At 46.5% G+C, this 21,026-nt stretch overlaps 1 protein-coding gene across 2 annotated transcripts in view; it reads right to left on the reverse strand.

Annotated features, from left to right (window-relative positions):
- The window catches only part of CACNG2 (calcium voltage-gated channel auxiliary subunit gamma 2), a 48,729-nt gene that overhangs the window by 4,160 nt on the left and 23,543 nt on the right, over positions 1–21,026 (reverse strand). For both annotated transcript variants that reach the window (XM_015862220.3, XM_015862227.3), the window contains one exon: positions 831–914. In XM_015862220.3, coding sequence (XP_015717706.1) covers positions 831–914 — 84 coding nt within the window. The remainder of the gene's footprint in view (positions 1–830; positions 915–21,026) is intronic.

Here is a 21,026-nt window from a genome sequence, read left to right on the forward strand (position 1 = left end):
AAATCTCTTGTCTCAGATTCCTGAATGGAGAAGATCTCTTATCACGATGCCAAAAGATGTTGTGAGTGTGCAGAGGGTGGAAAAGAAGGCAAGGTGAGGACCTAGAGGGGGAGTGACTCCTATTCATCTGATCTCTCAGGGTAGGAGGAAGTGGTGGCTCATTGCCAGCTGTGGTGGTGTGTGCTCAGGGTCTGTTCTGTAGAGATGCAGTGTTCGGAGAGAGGGGAACAAGAAAGAAATGGATATCTCCATTCACTGCAGTCCAGCAGATTTCTTAGATCTGATGCAATCAGAGTATGAGGTGAGGAAGCACAGCCTTTTTCTATGTGAGGTGGGTATGTTTGGGTGGAAAGGATGCTTGAGTTAAATCAGTGGTACAGAGGGGAGCTCTGGTGTTCCTGTGCCCAGGATCTGGCTGCAGAACCAGCTGCAGCTATGAAGGATGGCCCCTGCAGCCCTCCTCTGTCCCCATGCTTCTTGTCCACTGGAGAGGGGCTCAGAAACTGCTATCATCACGTGCCAAGTTCTGATGCATTTGGGTCAAAAGACTTGGGGTTTATATCACCAAGAATTGGTGCTAATAAGAAATGCTATTGGTTGTCATGACACTTGACCTGTCTCAATGGCAGGTCCAAGGGAGGTGAGACTGCAGCCAGATGCAAAGACTCAGTGGATCTGGGGGCCCCCTGCCCACCTTTCACAGTTGTCCCTCCCTCTGCCCCTTGAGCCCCACGGGATCCAGGATCTGTGCTGCACTGTCTTCAGAGAGCAAAAGGCACCTGATGACAGCACCTATGAGCAGTTGCAGGGAAAAGGGCCTGCGGACTTACGGAGGAAATATTCTGCTGTATCGGCTTCATAATCTGCATCCTCAGGGAAGTGATCGATTTGCTTACACAGACCTTTAAAATTCCCTAGGGAACAAGAGAAAAAAAGAACAAATGAGAACACCAGCAACCTCCTTGAAGGAGCAACTGCCCTCTGTGTCGCTCCTTACTCCCTCCCTTCCTTTCTCCCAGGCAGCACGCACACTCACATGGGAACCATTAGTTTCTCTCCTCACATGCTCACACACCGATTTCCCTCTTCCTTGCACAGGAATGCAGGCTGGGCACAGACTGATGTCCACTTGGACCAGTATCCCTTGCTCTGGGATTTGGCAGCACTGGAGGCTTTGGCCATGCATGGACAAGGGGTCTGTCCCGCCTCTGTAGGAGGTGGAACTGTAGTCACTGATAGCAAAACTCATGAGTTAGCATTGCTTCTGTTGGCATTGACTGAAGCAACTTTGGATGTTTGCATAGTTTCAGAGAGGCCAATTCTCCACTTGAATTTCACCTGGCATAGCCTCGGTGAATTCCAGTGGTGTTGCGTACAGAAGGCTGATTGTATTTGTGCAGAGAAGTGTTTGTTTTCCTCTGCTGTGAATTTGCTATACCTATTCATTTCACTGGCGGGATATGTTCCATTGTTCCGCTGCTGTACAAGAAGAACAAAAGCTCCTAATCTACTTGCTCCGTATGACTGCTTGCTTTGTGTACCTTTAGCAGGCCTCCTCTTGTGTCCGCTCACAGATTAAGCCTGCAAGAAGCTTGGCGTGAGTGTTGGGGTTCATTCCTGCAGCCAAGGACCCCTTGTGCTGGATGAACCAAATTTTCTGCTGTGGGTGAGAATCTGGGTCACACACGGATTCACCAAGCTGGTGAAAAACCCCCATACAGATGCTTCTACCAGCCTCTCTGCTTTAGCCATGGGGCATCCTCTTTAACTCACCCCATGACCAGCAAAGCCATTTCACCAGAAGGTTAGAGAGACCTTCCCAGTCCAGCATCATCTGAGATTTCTACCAGTCTCTTCTTTTCAACATCTGTGTCACTCTCCTCTTGAAATCAGCAGTACCACTGCAGATTGGTAATCTTTGAGCATAGTCATCGTCATGGCCATTGGTTGACTGGACATTGATTGCTTAGTATCTTGAGGTATCTGGTTGTTCATGTTGGTATAGGGGTGGCCCTTGGGGAAGGAGGAGCACAGTACCCAAGTGTGGTGCATGGCTAGGCATGGCAGCCCCAGGGGCTGATCAGCCATCAGTATTTCAAACTGACTGAGCCCTCAGCAAGGGACTTTGCAGCCTGAATACTGAGAGGGGCAAGTGTTGTGGCAACCTGAGAAACCTTCCTGCCATCCTTGCCCAGCCATTGTATCATCCAGGTGTGCAGGGCAGGGGATTTTGAAGCCACAGTCATAGATGTTGCCTCCTGGAAGGGTTGTTTGTGAGGAACCTAGAGCTCTTCCAGGCTAACTCTTGCCAGACTGAGACCTCAGACAATATGTCAGGTTTCTGAGTCATGTCTTGGAAGATTTGTTCCAGATGATTTCCAATGATCTCTCAGGTATTTGGGAAATATAGACAATTCTCCCTGGGTTTTTCTCTGGGCAAAGCCTTGCTGGAACAAAGTCTGGGAGGCTGCAGAGACTGAGGTTCCTCTGGGTCAACCTCTATGCTTGGCTTTTCTGTGTCTTGTCAGTTTTTGCCTGGTAATTCTGAGAAACCTATCACCCTTTGCTGTTAGTTCAAGGAGCTTCCAAGAAGAGGCCAGTCACAGTGGAGAGAAGTGTGTGTAAAAGGTAAGCACTAGGAGGAGAAAGTAGGAACAAAGCCTCTCCATGTATCTTTGAAGTGTTATTCCTACATTTAACCCATGGGCTATAAGTTATTAATCACTCTTCCACAGCACAGTTACTGAGGAGCTGCTTTTCACCCCGGGAGGATGTGCTGCTCTGGTCTGGTCCTGGTTCAGCCTCATTGGTGTTCATGAGGACAACATGCACAGCACTGGTCCCATTGGGCTGCTGCTGTCTGTGATACCAGCATGGAGCCGTGGCTCCAGAAGACAGCTGCTTGCCTGTGCCTCCACAGCTTCTCTTCCAATGCCTCCTAGCTCATCTGGGCAGTGGATGAAGAAAGGATGCAGAATTTAGGTCATTAACGTGGTGACTGGGAATAGGAGAGAACAAGATTCAGTTTCTGTTCTGCCACAGGCACGCTGCTGAAACCATTTCTGATCTCTGCCTTGGAGACCAACCTCATGTGTTGTGGGGACAGCACTGTTCTGCCTTGTACTCCTCCAAAGGGCACAGGGTGGCTGCATGACTGTCAAGGGCTGTGTGTGTGCTCAGGGCAGATGCGACAGCTCAGAAATCAGCTCAGTGTGGAGAAGTCGCTTCTCATGCCAAGGCAGCTTGGCAATCCTCCCCTGGACATCTGTGGCCTGCTGGGATGGTGGGACAGCCTCCCCAGCTCCTGTGCCAGCGGAAGCCCCTCAGCCACTTGTGGGGAGGGTTTAGAGAAGCTCAGCAGTGTTTCAGAGGTCTGACACAAGGCCCTTCTCCCATTCTACACATGCCATTTGCAAAGCCAGGAAGGGAAGAATCATGTTTCACACCACAGTTAGTACCTCTGAATGCCTGAGCATGAGCATGCTTCTATTTTGGAGGATGTTCAGCACTCTGGGACCCCTTTTAGGAGAGAGAAATGATGTATTCTCATGCATACTCATGTCCTTTTGCCCTTCCCATTCTTCCTGATGAACTACTTCATGCTGTGAACCCCAGGCAGGTTTTGAGCACTGCAACTTCTGCAAGCCCATGAGACACTCAAGCTATGCATTTCCACCCTTTCACTGCAGCTCTCCCAGCTTCCAGCTCTCCCCTCACCCTCCAGATCCTTCTCCCATTTGTCAGTCTCATGCTCTACAGCCACCTTCCTCAACTCAGTACGTTGATTTGGGGCAACTTGATTTTGGATGTACAGAACAGCTGGGGAAGAGCTCTGACTTGTCTCAGGACCGAAAAGGTGTGGATGCCCAGGTCCATGGAAAACACCCCTCATCCTGGCCCTCAGCCTTCTGGCACCATGGCAATATCCCAGAGCATCCCCCCAAGATGCTACTGGGAGTCTTTCAGTCAGACCCCCAGCGTTTACCTGCCTGAGCTTTGTAAAGCTTGGTTGCAGAGGCAGCGCTTTGGATTGTGACCTGCCATAGTGCCAAGAGGGACTGAACATCTAAGACGCATAGACATCAACGCTGATGGAGCGCTTGGTCTCAGAGAGGCCTCCTGCAAGGCGGCCAGCCATCGTTTGGGTACACACTGTCTATGCAGGGCAGCTGGCAGCTGCCGGCTCTGCTGCAGCGCGAACCGGACCAAGTTACCCCTGATGGGAACCTGGCTCAGTGCTGTTGATGGCACGTTTTATTTTTGTGCCGCTTTGTGCAGCCCCTGGCTTTATCAGAAGACTCTCCTTCCTGCAGAGTGCAATCCGTCGGCAAATATAAGTTCCGAAGAATACAAAGCTGATCCTTCCTGCAGGGAGAAGGGAATGCTTTTAGATGGTCAGGGCTGTACAGCTGTAAACTGGGAGCCAGAGGGAGAAGGAGAGACATCCAAAAGGAGAGAGGCAGACAAAGAGGGAAGAGAACAGAAAGACCTGTTTTTCCCAGAATGATTTGTGGTATTTCCATTTACGGAAAAAAGCAATCCGCTGAAAGCTTTCCTTTAGCCTCCCTCTCTAATTTAGCAGAGGTTTTGGCATGGTGGCTTCTGGAGAAATAAATAAAGGTGGCTGGATATAGCTGTTGTCTCTAAAAGCTCAGAATGATGGCTCGGTGTTAGCCAAGGATTCAGCACCTCCACACATTTCCTGTATCATTTTAGCAAGTCACTTAACCCCACTCTTCTGTCACAGACAGAGGGAATAACGGCATTTCCCTGCCTTGGGGGAACTGCCTGAGGATATTTGTATTAAAAACATGAAGGAGATCAGACACTGGAGCTGTTTGGGCCAGATATTTCTCCCCAGTTTCCAGTTCAAACACAACGTGCTCCTCCTTGACGTGACCTTCTCCCAGATGAACACAAAGGCTGTGACCATGTGAAAGACCTCCCAAATCCACACTTGTGATTCCTGCCTTAGAAGTGATCGTCATTGCAGATTAAATTGATATTTACTATTTGCCCACAAAAGAAATGAGGAAAATGGCACAGGAAGGGCAGGAGGGAGGACGGAGAGCTTGAACATTTCTTTCTGCTACAAGGTTCTGTTTCTGAGATTATTCCCTTTGGGACCAGGTGCTGAAGCTCGGAACTTGGAGGACAAATTCCAGAGCTATATGGCAAACTGCTGGTATGTAAGCTTTACAAGTATTGCCAAAGGACTTGCAAACCAGGAGAGAAGGTTCACCATCACTGTCCCAAAATGGTGCTGGTGATACCAGTGGGGTAGGGAATGGGGTCTGCAGGGCTTAGCCTGCACTTAGGAAATAGTGGAGATCCTCTGGGAACTAAGGGCCATCAGAAGCCTCATCACCTTCTCATGTAAATGCAGCGTGCCTGCTTTGATGTGGCCTTCCCCAACATAAACTTGCAGCAGTGCATATGTTAAACAAAAAACCAACAAAACCCTAGCAACATAACCAGTATGCTGCATACATAATTCTCTCCCTGGGGAGAGGATAAAAGAACAAACCACATGTGACTGATATCAAGCCCCATCACTTAATGTGCCACTGGAAATCATTCAGATATTGTGGCAAAGAAGACTGTAAAAGGACTGATGCAAAATAGAAATTGATCTCACAGTTATTAAAGAATATCCCCCCTGCCTACGAGGGAGAACCATTATACCAGCTCTCCTCACCTTATCATTAATAATCGTGTTTATTACAGCTGCTGCTAAGGATCAGATAATAAAGAGGTTTCTCTGCAGTAAAATGGTACAAACACTGCCTTACAGTGCCTTGATAAGCCTGAAGGAAGGGCTATATCGCACTGCATTAGCCATGGCCAACGCTTCAGCAGTAAGCAGCCTGACAGGAGCAATTCTGGGGGAATGACTTGGGTTGGGAGGCGGTTAGTAGATGGAAATAGAAGCACTGACATAGGTGGGCAGAGGAGGAAGAAGTGAGACACCAGCAGCAGGGAGGAGAGGGTGAGCAGGGCCAGGTTCCCATTGTGGCCTCATAGTGCTGGGCCTCCCTGCGTCCTCGTCCCACTCCACGGCCTTTGTGCAGGGAGGTGCAACAGAAGCAAAACCTACACTTAAGAATATCCAAAGATTTCCATTTATAAGCACCCTCTTGTAATTGTAATTTTCAAGAATGTCTGTGCCACTGCTTGGAATTTCCTGTGCTTCGTCACAGGGCAGAGGGGGGGATTGGCTGAGGAACTGGGCAAAGGCTCTGGAAGGCATTTTGGTGCAGGGACAAATCCAGCACGTCTGAGCTATATAAGCTAAAGCATTGTGGGTGGCTGGTTTTCAGGCACTGCTAGACATCTGTCCAAGTCACAAATTAAAAAACCTAACACAGCAATAATAAAAGTCATTCAAAAAATCCTTCTCTTTTTTTTTCTTTCTTTTTTTTCTTTTTTGCATACGTTCAGCACAAGCATTTCCCCCAGTAATCAATTGCCTCTATTTTCTAGATGCTGCCTGAATCAAACCTGAGCTGAATTTCTTCTAAAAACAGTAATAAGCAGAAAAACATTGTAGGCTTATTTAAAGCTATGGGTAAACTCACTACTCCTAATGTTGTATTTCTTGCGTTTCCCAGCTGGAATTGAAAACAGTTTTACATCTACATATACAGCAATTGCATGTTGTGATTTCATGTAGACACATCAATGAAGGCATTTGGGTTTGTCTTGCTGTTGTTTTCCTTTGTGGTTTGATGGAAGCGTAAAGCACTGACAGCATCTGTGATTCCTCAGCAGATTGCTTAGGGACTAATTCTGCAGAGACTGGTGCACAAAACCTTGTGAACTTCCACATGTACAAGTCCTGCCACAGGGTTTTCAAGGTATGTCAGCTGACCTGGTAGAAGTTATTGCCTTTTCCACTTAAAAAGAGGCAAAACAGGTCTGCAAATGAGTGAGAACCAGAAAAGGGATTGAGGTAAGGGTTTTTAAGTGTCTGAGCTTGGATGCTGCAGCATTATGTTGGGGTTTAAGCTCCCGGAGCACAACTGGAGCACCAGAGCTGCCAGGTGAAGGGAAGAGGAGTGAAAGCAGAGAACGGTCAGGGCATGGATAAAAGTCCTGACGAAACAGAAAGGGCAAATGAAAGAAACTGAGATATTCCGGAAGAAAGGATAAAGAAACACAGCCAAACCCAAACTGGCAATTTGTAGCAAGAACATTTGTGTGTGTGTGGAAAATGAGTCAAATGTGACACTACAACTGTGAGCCGAGTGACAGGAAGGGTGATGCAATTATCTGCAGTGAGAGAGAAATGATGTGCATAAGGTGTGGGAGGAGAGGAGCTGCTCCACCACTACCACAGGCAATCCCAAGCCGCGGCGGCACATCCAGATGTCAGGGGAAGGCAGATACTAATGGAAGCCTGGGGGGAAAGGGGTGGATGGGATGAAGGGAGTGTTTAAGAGCTGTTGCTTCTTTTTTTTTTTTTTTTTTTTTTTTGTTTGTCACGGCAGCAATATTGTAACTAGGACAGTTTTTACATGGAGGGATACCACATCAAACTCTCTGAAAGCAGAACACGTAAACACCATCCCAGCTGATGGGGACGTAGGCACTGAACAGTCTCCAACCTGAACTGAAAGCACACAGCTCAGCTGAGCTCCTCTGGTCCTCCCCAGAAGCACACAGAGGAAATCCTTGCGGCAGAAGATTTATGGTTCAGCTCGTCTGCTGGGGTTGCATTTTCTCCCTGGACAAAGCTACGGTGCTGATCTGTGTGTATACATTGGAGGACAGGGCCAGGTTTGCCCTGGAAGGTCATGTTTTGGGTGGGTGGTGAGATCATAACTCTAGGGGTGATCGGAAGTCATGGCACACAGATACCAACACTGACAATTGCAGTGCCATGGTCAGAAGGCTTTGTGACCACCATTTCATTAGTCATTTTTAAATTATGAAGGAGGAGAAAAGGCAACTCAAATTTTTCACCTCCAACCCAACGCTGCATTTATCTCTGACATATCCTGCTGGATCTATAGGGAGAGGCTGTCCTCGGCTGAACTGGTGCAAACCCAGTGTGACCCTGAGCTGCTCCTTCAGCAGATACGGTCACAACCGAGTGAGGAATTAGGCTCAGCTGGCAATTAGCTTATGAAGTATGTGGTGCGCTTTAGGGTCCTTCAGGATGCAAAGTGCTAGATAAAAATTAGTTATTAATAATAAAAACATCCGAGTACCCCAGGGAAATAATCCAGAGAGTGGAGAAAGCCAAGGACAACGGCAGCTTTTGCTCCATCTTCCATTTCAGCATTCCCTCTTCCCTTTCAGCACTGCTGCCCCTCTGCAAGCCCCTCCAGGGCTTGGTAAGACCCCATCCCATATGTTTAGCAATTGATATCTATAACTAGAACTAGGGGATCGGCCACAGTTGCAAGACTTGGGATGATTGGCTTTGCTGGGCATGAAAACCCTCTTTTGGCTAGGAGACAAGTATGGAGATGGTTTAAGGCAAGGAAGCAGAACAAGGGCAGGACTGGCTTTCCTCCAGCATGTCTGACACTGGGGGAACCCAGAGCCCTTCACGCAAGGCTGAGGAAGGTCCCCAAGTGCGGGGCTGTCGCGCAAGAGCGCAGCTGCCATTATGTGCTTACTGAGCTCGCCCAGGCTTTGCCCAGATGGGGAGCATCTCTAATCCCTTTAAGATAAAGTGCCCTGGAGATTCTGCTGTCCCTTCAGGAAGAAAAATGCCCTCAAAGCAATAAAGAAACCAGGGGGAGAATGGGGCAGATATTATGCATAGCAAGCCCATTCTTGCCAGCATCTGGGGACAAAGCTATTGGTGTCTCCAATGGCTGGAGAGGGAACTTCCTGGCCCAGCAATGTTCACTTGCTGGGAATAGCCCCCATTGCAGCCCCTTCCCCAGTCCAAATCATGCTGGCAAGCATAGCTTACACCATGTGGAACTGAATGGGGTATTCCACCAAAGTATGGCATCCAGCTGTGCCACAGCTCCCAACATCACTAGGTGAGCGAGTACCTCTCTGACTAGGTGCCCCTAATCCACATCAAACACCAGATGTTGGAGGAGGTATTGCACAGATTTAATTTCAGGTCCCTTCCTTATGCAGCTAGAGAAAACAAATGCCAACCCTCACAAGCAGTGTTAACTTTTGGAGGCTGCTATTAGAACGTTAATAATTTTATTATTGTTATTCCTCCTGAGTTGCAGGTACCCTGGTGCTTTACAAGGAGACAAACTGCCTTGGCCCTCTCCTGAAGTGCTTGTAACAAAAGTTAGACTTAAGCACAGCACTGGGGTTATTTAACAAGCAAACAGTGCCAGCAGGGTGTTTGGAAGAGGGAGGTTTATAGCAGCACATGATCATGAGACATTTATGGTTGTGCGTGCGCCTGTATCCTGTTAAGTTTATGCTTGCTTTTAAAATGAAATCCACGGAGGGCAGAAGTGTGCCAGGTTTAGGGATGATGCCTGCAAGAAAGGTGAGTGGAGGCCAGTGAGGGTGATCTGGAAAGGAGCAAGCAGATGGGGGGCTGTGACGGATGAGCGTTAAAGCCCCTGTGGCACGATTGGAGCAGGTAGTGCTGCTCAGCCACCAGAACCCCTTTGAAGCTTGACTGCAAGCTGTGCTGCTGCACCAATATTTTTTCATTCATTGAACACACTAATTCATTACGAAAGAGCCTGGATCTACGTGCTGGGGCTAATCTCTGAAGCGTTTACAGCTTCGCTTACACGTAACACTGCTCTTGCGTCCTGGGGAGGAGGCTATTCATAACAGGATAAAATTTACTCACAGTACCAGACTGGGGAATATCATTTCTAACGTGACCCGGTACCGTTACACTCAGTTAGAAACCTGAAGGGCCGTTTCAGGGTTTTGAATCATGTCCGAGCCACCTCATGTGGTTGGGATTGGATTCCCTGGAGATGTGCCCATTAGAGCTTCTTGCCCCAAACCACATCCCTGTGTCTGCCCCATATGTTGGGTAAGGTAGGTCTCGGATCTGAAGCTTGCTATAAAACCTGTAAAACAAGAATTTGCCACATGAAAGCTGCCAAAACCTCATCTGGGCTTATCCATTTTCCCCTGAAAAAATTCTCAGTTCCTTCTAGAAACACTGAGCTGAAATTCCAGCCCCTTCCCCACTTTCTAATTGACTGCTGCACTGACAGCAGCCTGAAAAGCAACAGAGCCTTAAAATGCTGTGCTGCACCTCAGATCTTACCCTCGTGATCTTATCTTTGTGCTGGAGCTGCCTGTCAGGACGTGTGCCAAGATCAAAGAACTGCAGCGTTTCAGCCTCACTTTGTGTTTGCCTTGCCATGAGTAAAGCCTTTCTTTATATTTTTCCTCGTGCTACAGCTGCAGCAGAAAGCCTTTCTCTTTAGCAGGTGGTCAGGGTTTTTCAGAGGAAATTTCTTTGAGGGTTACAGAGACTGTGACTTGATCACCTGAATCCCGGATGAATGAGGTGAATGCCTGCACTGTCGGCTTACTGACATTTTCAGTACATCAGACTCATGGTTTTGGTCTAGAAAAATCTCTTTTTTTTCTGTCATCCCACCCAGTCTGCCTCTTTCTTCTATGCACCCCTCTATGGCCCAAACTGTCTTTATTGGAGCCGCTTTCAGTGAACATCAGAATAAGATTTGGCCAAGCTAAGACCTAACCATGCAAATGCTTCTCCATGGCAGGCCTCCGCCCCTACAAAGGGCTTCTCTCCTGCTGCAGTGTGCTTGGTGATGTGCAGCAAAGCAGTGGGGGTTAATACATCACAGCAAGATTGCTTGGCTTTGCCCAGCCACCAGGATCCTGTAACAACCCTGGTGCTTGGAGATTCCCCAGCAGGGAGGGGAGAAGATAGAGCATTTCTTGACTAGCTGGAAGCCCTGTGTACAGAATACCTGTGGAGACTGGCAGAGCAGCGTGCAAGCTGGGACTGGATGCCTTCCAAGCATCAGAACAAAACTGAGTCTCTTGGTGAAGGATGCTATATTTTGACAACGGGAAAGGAGCAGATAGACAAAGGGTGAGTGGGAGGGGAAAGCCTTTCCCTGCTAATGCTGTCTACTTGTACTGTGAAGCATCATGTATTTCCACATGCCTTCATGTGTACGTGGCACTTTACTGGCAGCTACAAAGGCAGACTCTTGCCCTAGAGTTTCATTATACAAAGACCCCGACCTTTGGGGCACCAGCTCAGCTCTTCCAAAGGGGGCTGGCTCCCAGCAGTCAGGACTTTGGGCTGCATCCACGAGGCCTGGATCCTGCTTCTTGTAAGGCCAACGGGAAATCACTGGGAATGTGACTAGGTCTGAGATGTGCAGGCTGGAATGAGGAAGCATCTGAGAAAGGTCACAAGCTAAACCATCGCATGTTCATGTCTTGTTTGATCCTGGCTTTAGCTGGGTATCTCTGAATCATTTCTCATTCTGAAGATGCAGTGTAGTAAACAAAGTTAATAGTCAGAAGGGGAAATGCTTGCCAAGGACACAGAAGTGGAAGTCATTAGTACAGGAAGACCAGCTGCACTGAATGAGCCCTGAGGGTGGCTGGCAGGGAGGTGGCAAAGGCTGGGCTTGAGAGGGGGAGAGAGGAGCAGAGCTATGGATTTAAGGACGTGGAGTGGCTGAGGAGTGGGAGATGTGCTGGGTCAGCACAGGGTAGGGTTGGGGACAAAGGGACCTAAGCCCCAGCAGAGCCACGTGAGGCCCTGGAAATGAAGTGAGGAGCTGAACTTTGATGTCGAAGGAGGCTGGGAGTCAGCACAGGGATTCGAGCAGAGAGTGACACAAGTGGAACAGCAGGTAAGAAAAAGATAATGCTGTTGTGCGCTACTTTCAGTGTGAGTATTAAGCCTACCCTACAGTCCTGCTGGGCCTCTCCATCTCCCAGAATTGAGTGGGTTTGTGTTTTCGTGATCTAGTCTGAATAACTGCAGCACTGCCTCTGGGTTGCTCCTGCCTAATCAATCACCCACACGTCGGGAGCGATAATTCCCAGGAGGAGGCAGTCACAGGGAAAGCTCTGTCTGCATGCAATGGGATGAGACTGTGGGCACACTGTGGGGCTGAGCACCTCCTATCCTGGCCCACAGGTGTTGGGCACTACAGAGAGGAAGGCAATGGGGTTGCCTTCATTCTCAAGAACTCTCCATTTCCACATTCTGCAGGGTTCTGGGGAGATCAGCGCTGTTCTCTCTGCTGTTTATTGCAGTTTCTCTGGATCATGTCCAACCAAGGATGCTCCCTGCAGGAAAGAACTGCTAGCATAAACAAGAAACCTCCCCATCCCTGTGGATCCCCCACAGGAGAGTCTCCATCTCCTACCTTCTGTTCAGGGTAACATCTGGGACAGAAGGAGCAGAAATCACACAGCAGTCCCTGAACAACAGCCTCTTTTCCTGAGACACATGGAAAACAAGAGCTAAAAGACAAGCACCGTGGAAGATGGAAGGAGGACAGAATTCACCTCTGCATGGCAGCCAGGGACAGGATGTGCCAGACCTGAGTACCAAGTTTCAGGTTTAAGCTCAGTTAGATCATTGCGAGAGCAAGGACAGCATCCAGATCACTAGGCTGTGAAATGAGATGGATTCAGTTTCTGAAACTCTGAGTGGATCCTCCTCTATTTATTTATTTATTTATTTTTAACAGCTCAGCTCTCCACCAATCCTGAGACAGCTCCCTGCATGTGAATTTCTTCTTTCTTGCCTTCCACAATACATCAGATTTCTTACAGTCTTTGTTTTATTGCTCTATGGTTCTCCATTTACTTTTTCTTCCTTCCCATATGTTGCTATGCAGTTTCTCTCCTTCAGCTTCCTGACCTCTGAGACTCTGCCTAATGAATCCAACTTTTCCATCCCTTCCCACTGCTGCCTTCCTGGGTTTGCACCATTTCTCTGTCGTCTCTTCATCTCAGGATCACACTGAACTTTTGATTGCCTTCAAACACTCTGCCCACATGCCTACTAGTGTTCCTCCGCTGTGTAACTGGCTCCCTCCTTTCCTCTGAGTCCATTATGGCAATACCTGCAGAGATGCATAATCTCCATTTCTGTCCAACACTGGCTGCATTAAAGAGCAGAAAAAAATATCCATCACTTCAAGATCTTCTTCATGATACTTTGCCCAGTCTCTGGTTTTCAATCACTTGGCTTATACCATCTAAAATGACAGTATGAACCCCTTCTCCATGTCCAGCAGGAGACTCAGGACAGTTCATTATGGGTAGTACTGCTTCTATTCCTCCTTCATTTCTCTAGCTGCCATTAGCCCTTTCTCCCCATTTCTCAGACTCTGCTGTTCTTCCCAGAACACCCATGTTGTTTTCACCTAGTCTTTTTCCAGACATGCACAATATATATATATATATATATATATATATATATTTGTCTTTTAGTCACAGATCACCCCGATTTAGGTCACCTAGACTTAACATCTCTCTTTCCAGAGCCTTTCTCATGGCTCTCCTCCTACTCTCTTTGTGGCCTTGGAAGCATCTGACATAATTCATTCACTCAAGAAAACAACCACTTCTCTTGACCCTGGTACCTCTCATCATTTAGGCCTATCTCCTTACTCTGTCTTTTTACTTTACTCCTGAATCCAGTAATTCCTTAGCTTCTGGTGCACTGCTCAACTCTTTGAAAATAAGCCATTATCTGCTGTGCTCCCAGGCTCCTGCATTGACATTGGCTTCCCATTTAACAAGCACCCCGAGCCTTCTTATTCTTCATAGAGTGCTTAAGAGAGTCGCTCCCTCTTATCTCTCCTACATGACTGTCCTCAGCCATTTTCACTGTAGGTTCATGCAGACCGTAGTGCAGAAATCTAATGATCTCCTTGCTGCTAATGATGCCTGGCCCCATCTCTTTTTCACCTTGTGGCAGCTTTGTGAAATGGTTGCCCGCTCCATCCCTCTCAGGGTATTCATAAGGACGAGGGTACTCTGGTTTCTTAGCAGCTGCTCAGCTCTCAGGCACTTCTTCAGACAGGGATGCCTCTTCTCTTCTCTTCTGGGATCCCTTCTCCAGGAATAAACAATCTTTTATGTATTTTTCTAATAAGAATGATAATCGTACTTAACATCCACTCTGGTTTACATCTGTAGAGCTCAGAAGTATTTGGAAAAATCAGTAAGCATCATTTTCTCCATTGTAGAGATGGAAAAGCTGAGTCACAGAAGATATTAGGGCCAATATTTTCATGTGTTCATTCATTTTATGCATCTCAATTTCTGGGAATTCTGTCTGAAATAACTTAACCTAATTGCTTTGCTGTAGGACTTGAAAGGGAGCAGTAGGTCTTCAGCACCTTTGAACAATACCAAATAGAGCAGGAAATGCAAAATATCTGAGATGAGCACTCAGAAATGAGCAGCTACAAAAAAGCAGTTGTTTACTACCTGATCATGGCCACACAGAACTCAGTTACTTCTGGCATCAGAGACAGAGACTCCATTCAGGAGGATACTGCTGGTCTTCTTCTGCCTTAAGTGATGGTGAGGTGGTGATGCTGCAAAGCATCCAGGTATTCTAGAATCTTCAGAATAAATATGCTGTTTGTACTGTGATGTATCCAGACCTCCTCAGTTGTTTTTGTATTTGCTCTGAGGAAGGGAGAAAACCCTGCCCTAGAAGATGTAGCAGCGTAGCAGCTGGGCTTGCTGTCAAAATTATGAGAACATTGGTTCAGAATTCTTCCTCTCACATAGCAAAGTTTCACCCTGGGTTTTCTCTATTTTAGGTGAGCGAACTAATTATTTGCCTCTTTTGATTGCCTCTTCCCTTTCTCTCCTGACTAGTGATCCCATCTTAGATCTAAGCAACCTTTTCCACTGAGACTAGAAAGCATGTTCCAACAGAGTGCCAGCTTCAACAAACTGACTTCACAGATGAAAAATGTGTTTCAGAAGAAAATTCCTGTGAGCTCTACCAGTCACTTTTATGTCAGTAATGCTGAAATACACACATCTTTTATGTCTTCACTGGCTCTTCCCTGCTTACCTGCAGTATCTCTTGTCTAAGAAAGCATCTGGATTTGTACCAGCTTCTCTCAGTTAACTCCTTCACAGCTAGAATAGATTCTCTTAATCTAAAATGCCTCAAGTAATTCATCTTTCTTTTCTGTCCCTCTTTGAGATCTGATCTGTGTATGCTAGGCATAACTTGGGCCTTATTTTTGCCCAGAGAAGCTATGAGTGCCCCATCACTGGAGGCACTCAAGCCCAAGTTGGATGGGGCCCTGGGCAGCCTGAGCTTGGTGGGACTTTGAGTTCCCTTCCAATCCAAACCATTCTATGATTCTACGATTATTCTGAATTTTTTCTTCATTTTCTCTACCTGTCCCAAATACTGACCCACCAGTCCTCATGTCTACAGCACAGTCTGACCTTTGCATCATTCTTGCTCCACACCTTTCCAAGTTGGTGTGCACAAGAAGACACAACAGTATTGCATCTTTACCTGCTCATCTCAGACTCTTTATTTCCCATGCATTTTGAGGCAAATTTTCAAATTCCTCTCCTTTGTTTCCAAAAGTGATTTGCTCCCGTCTGTGCCATTACTCACATTTCTCTGCCAGTGCCAATTTCCTCAGGGTCCCACACAGCTTCAGCTGTTGACCTATCTTTTTCAGTTCTGCTTCTTTGGCCTGGGCTTGCTCTCTTCTCTATCTATCTTGATTTCAATTGATCTCAGATTTGCTTCCAATTGTTTTTTAAAACTTCATTCTTGTATTTTTCCACTGTGAAACAGGACAACCTACATTCTTCCAGCATGCAGTACAAATGTTACAAAAGATGGGATTTAAAAGCAATGTAAAGGTACGATTCTATGCCTGATCAGTAGAAAAATCTTTCTCTTTTTTTTTTGAAGAGCCTGGGAAATGTTCACTCCCACAAAACAATTAGTCCTTACTCCCATCTGTTTTTAAATCTTTCTTGGAGGAAAGTCATAATTTCCCCTAATTTGTTTGTTGATTGACATTTTTTGACAACACAAGGTCACTTCAACCTCTGATTTGTTTGCTAAACTGTTTCTGTCAGCACTGCTTTAAGTATATGAGACATGAAATATAAGGGTTTTTTCTTATTTTTTCTGACTGGGCATGTATTCTGAATGACCTTTAATCCATGCAATCAACTGGAAATGGAAAATGCTTTACTTTCCATTGCTCCTTCCCCCCAGAAAAAGAAATCGCCCCCCAAAAGAGTTATTTGGCAACTACTGTCATTGTGTATAAATTCTCATTTTCCAACAAACAAACATTTCCAGTAGCTATTTGATAGTGGCTTTAACTCGTTAATACCAAATACTGCTTCACTGTAGCTTCAACATCTGCTTTTTACAAATGTGTTCACTTATATGTTGCTGTTTGGGTGAAAATCCATGCCAGTAAATATGTTGCTGGAACACTCACAGAAGGCAGATACAAATGGAATGGGAGCACAATCGAAGCAGATTTGTTTAACATAAATTGAACGATCGCATAGAAATGTTTAATGTGCTGTTTACCAAAATGCATCTTCTCACGTGTCTGATGGTCACTACTTAATTTTTGCAAAGTAAGACACCAGGTCCTGACAATCCCATCAGATGGTGGGAGTTAACCAGCAGTGGGAGACGCAGAGGACTGAGATTTCATTAGGAGAATAGCCTTAGAGGCTACTCCAAAATTCAGGTCACATACACTGTGCAGTCCAAATGTATGCATGCGCTCAGTTCCACTTTGACTGCAGCTGCAGAATCCCTCCTTGATGAAATAAGCCATTTAACAAAGAAAATGTGACTGGGGAATCAATACTTAAGGATAATGATAGGTAGAGGATATGAATTGCTACCTTCTCATGGCGGAAATATATCACGTTTCTCAATTACTGGTCTACCCAGTTACGTTTCCTTCTTTGGCTGCTCTAGGAATGCTTCTGCTGTGGCTCAGGGCAGCCTTGCAGGTGCTATTATGAGCACCACATCACTATCTGGCTTATTGGGTGGCAAGGGACAGACATGGGGGAGTCTGGCATTGGTAGAGATAGCTGAAGTTGTGTGAGTTATGTGCCTGCGGGATGGAGAAAATGACATATTACAGCGGCTCACACTGCCTCCAATTCACTTAGCTCAAGCTGTGAATGCAGCCAAATGTATACGATTTGCCGGAATTTTTATTACTTATAAGCTCCCATCTTCTCTGTCCCAGCCAGCCAAACTGCTCTCATGGCTCATTGGACAAAAGGCTCCTGAGTGGGGAAGACCTGGAGCTCATTCCCAGATGTTGCATGCAGTGAAATGGCTGCAGTGCAGTCATGGCTGCGGGTAAATCAAGGTGGTAGAGGAGCCAGCATTGCAAACATCTGATGAACCATTTAAAAGAGAGCTGACAGAGCCGACAGTGCTACCGCATCCAGCTCTGGATCAATCGTGCTCCTGCACACCATTACATGCCTAACGTATAGATTATAAACTAGCTATAAAACCGATAAGCAGCCCTTGAAAACACTTGCATTTCAGACCCAACAAAACACCAAGTGATCATCTACCATATGCAGTGCTGTGACGCTGTGCCACAGGGTGTACTAGTGAAAATAAGCACACAGATTGGGGGCCATTTGCAGAGCCATTTGACTGGGTTCCTCTGGCTGTGCAGCTCTGAGCAGGGAGTGGAGAAGCCACCTCCAACATCCTCAGCTCCCAGCTGAGCACTGGGCTCTGGGATGTGGGATTAATAGAATCATAGAATCATGGAATCATAGAGTGGCTTTGGTTGGAAGGGATCTTAAAGATCATTGGGCCCCAACACTTGCTGTGGGCAGGACTGCCGCGCACCAGCTCAACTGCCCAGGGGCCCCATCTAACCTGGCCTTGAACCTACAGGGATGGGGCACCATGGCTCTCTTGGCAGCTGTGCCAGCACCTCACTGCTCTCTAAGTTAAGAATTTCCTCCCAAGATCTAACAAAAATTTGGGAAGGTTCCTCTATCTGTGGGTTTGCTTTGATTGAACTCAACCCAGAGTGGGCTAGATGAAAGTCTTTTTCTGTGTTTATCTAACACGTATCACAGCAGGAGATACTGCTTTCTGAAATACTCACTGTTTCTAATTACAACCCAGGGTTTTCCAGATCTGTGGCATTGGCTGACAGACTGTCACATGGTCTCAGATTGCTTTTTACTGTGTTTTTGTCCTCCCGTTTGTCCATTGGGCCATTGAACTATTGAGCAGCCCTGGCTGACACAGTTTTCAGCCCTGGGACTTACAGTAGCTGATCCTCAGTGCATTCGAACTATGAACCCTTATCACATTCAGAGTGAAAAAAAAAACCAACAGTTTTTTGTCTGAAATGACTACGTTCATTGGTGTTGCTATTAAACCTTCCCTGACCATTTTGCACTGCATTACAAAACTACTAAACTCCCTGTGCTACTGTCCAATTTCCTGCATAAAATACCAAACAAATGCAATTTCGCAAGGATATTTTTCTCCTTGTCCCTCCTGCCATCAGCAGCACATTGCCTCCTGGCGCAGGAATCCAAATCCAGCAGCACCCAAGCTAATCAAAGAGAGAGGCACTGGGTTCAGATACCTACTCCTCCTCTCAGGGCTCTGAGCATGACCCTGATGGCTGGAAATGCCTCCAGCCTCACTGTGAAAGACATAAATTGCTGTAACGTACACAACACATGTAAGAGGTGACTCACAAAGAGGAGTCTGCTCACAGCCGGAGAAGAGGAGAGTCTCACGTGCATCTGACTGCAGGGGATTAGAAATAAGGCACGCGAGTTTTCGCCTCTGGTCCAGAGATGCACAAAGAGATGTTTCCATAGGTTCACAAGCTCTGGTGTCCACCCATGAACTCTCAAAGTCCTTGATAATGAAGATCACAAAGATCACATTTTTCTGCATTTCTCAATCTCCAGCCTCTCTCTACCTCTTTTGGAACACTCCCTCAATCTTCTGTGTGAAACCTCAGGAGTTCAGTTCTGTACCATCAAACATGACAACATGCATCTTTTTCTCCCTACTTTTGTGCATCACTCTGGACAAGTCATACAGTATGTCTTCTTTGGCTTTCTTGCAAGAATCTGGCCCGGCAAGGCTTGGAGCTAATATTGGTATGAGATGTAAGATGGGCTGTTTTCAGTCCTGGATCAGTAAATACGGGAGGCTGCTAGAGTAAGGAGCAGGGATAAGTTTCAAAGATGTGATGCACGAACAAACAAAATCAAAGTATTAATTTTTAAACAGCCATATGCCTCTGGAAGTTTGAGAATCACCGTTTGTTAGTGACAAACAACATTTGTTTGAAGTTCTGATGGGATATGATATCAAACCTGACTCTGGCTATATAAAGTCCAAAGCAAACTGGCCTGGCCTCATAACTGACCCTGCTCTGAGCAGGGGGGTAGACAAGGGACTTTGTGAGGTTCCTTCCCACCAAAAGGCTTCAACCATCCTACAACTCAGACTTGACTAACACAGCTATCTGCCTTTTCTTTCCAAACACCAAGTTTCCTGTGATTGGAGGGTGTCTATAAGCAATCACAACCAGAGGTGAAAGTCAGTGTTATGTCATCACAAAGCCTGGAAACCCAGTACTAAAATACATACACAGCATGATAATGGCTGGACTATAAATACCTACAGAGCAACTGTAAAATTTCATCCTGTCACGGGATCCAACTGCTGAACTTGAGCTATAACTAGAACTTGCAAGGAGAAAAGGAATGAGATTAAAAGCCACGCATAGGGAAAGACAGACTTTCCTAGACTAGCTGCATATTGACAGACATCTGCAAGGCATCGTATATTAGAGAACAAGAAGCGCACATATGAGTCAATACAGAGGGAAGGGTTGAGTGCTCCAGCAGATCCACTCCATTGGCATAACTAATAAGCCTTTGAGTTCATTTGAGATGAAAATCCAGGGTTAAGATTTATGATGCATTATTATTTCCAACTTACCAGTGAAACCAAATGAGAGAAAATGACTGAAAATGAACTCTGACTCAGGCCACAGGTGCCTTTTTTGAGTTGGGATAAACATGGGCCCACCACATGTGGGAAGTGCTATCCATGAAGCAGGAAAAAAGGATTCCTGAAATCATAGAATCACCAAATGGTATGGTTTGGAAGGGACCTTAAAGATCCAACCCCCTTCTGTGGGCAGGACTGCCAGCCGTCAGGTCAGGCTGCTCTTGAGCACTTTCAGGGGTGGGGCATCCACAAATCCTTATGAAGCAGTGCCAGCAGCCAAAATGCAATGCACTTAAGTGGAAAACAAAAATTCATCTTGTAGTTCACAAGAAATTGCAGCAAATATCCAAACCCTGCTGACTCTTAAAACCATCAGCAAGTCCTAGCTACTTTCCTCCTCAGCCGTGGGCATGGGGTTTCCTCAGAGGCTTGCCAGGTCACTTCCAGACAAGCAATTGCTGTACAAGAAAGAATGGGGGTTATTATCTTTGTCCCCTCTCCAGTGGGGTTTGTACAAATTTATTCAATTACTGCAGTGATGAGACTGGTGGAGGCAATGGGGTCATGATTGCAGTTGCCTTGGACCTTCGAGGGTCCCTGGGGAATTGTAGCCCTCTTCTCTAGGAATGCAGCTGCACACTTTCAACCTGCATTTATCTGACAAAGCAGCGCGTCTGGAATCGAAGTTCTGCACAACAGGATTCTTCATAATGGACTTGACAAATCTGGGGCAGTACAGAGAAAATCTCCTTGCAAGGGAACAGGTTCAGGTGCACTGACACGGATTTTCACTCTTCAGCAGATGGAGGGCTATTTGGAGGAGCAACACTGGAGATGGCGTTATTGCCAAGACCTGCACCCTGGGGTTGAGGGGAAGGGAACTGTTAAATGGTAAAGTTATGCTGTTAAGAAACTCTCAGATAACTCCAAATCCATTCCTCTGCTCCAGCAGAAGGAATCAATGACCTTGAGCAGATATTTCTGTCATGGGGTTAGAGAACTTAAAGAAAAAATTGTTGTCCTTGAGGAATGTGTGCAAGGAGAGTTCTGA

This window comes from Coturnix japonica, chromosome 1, assembly GCF_054131305.1.
Source record: "Coturnix japonica strain WE chromosome 1, WE-NBRP24, whole genome shotgun sequence".
In the NCBI taxonomy this organism is placed as follows: Eukaryota; Metazoa; Chordata; class Aves; order Galliformes; family Phasianidae; genus Coturnix; species Coturnix japonica.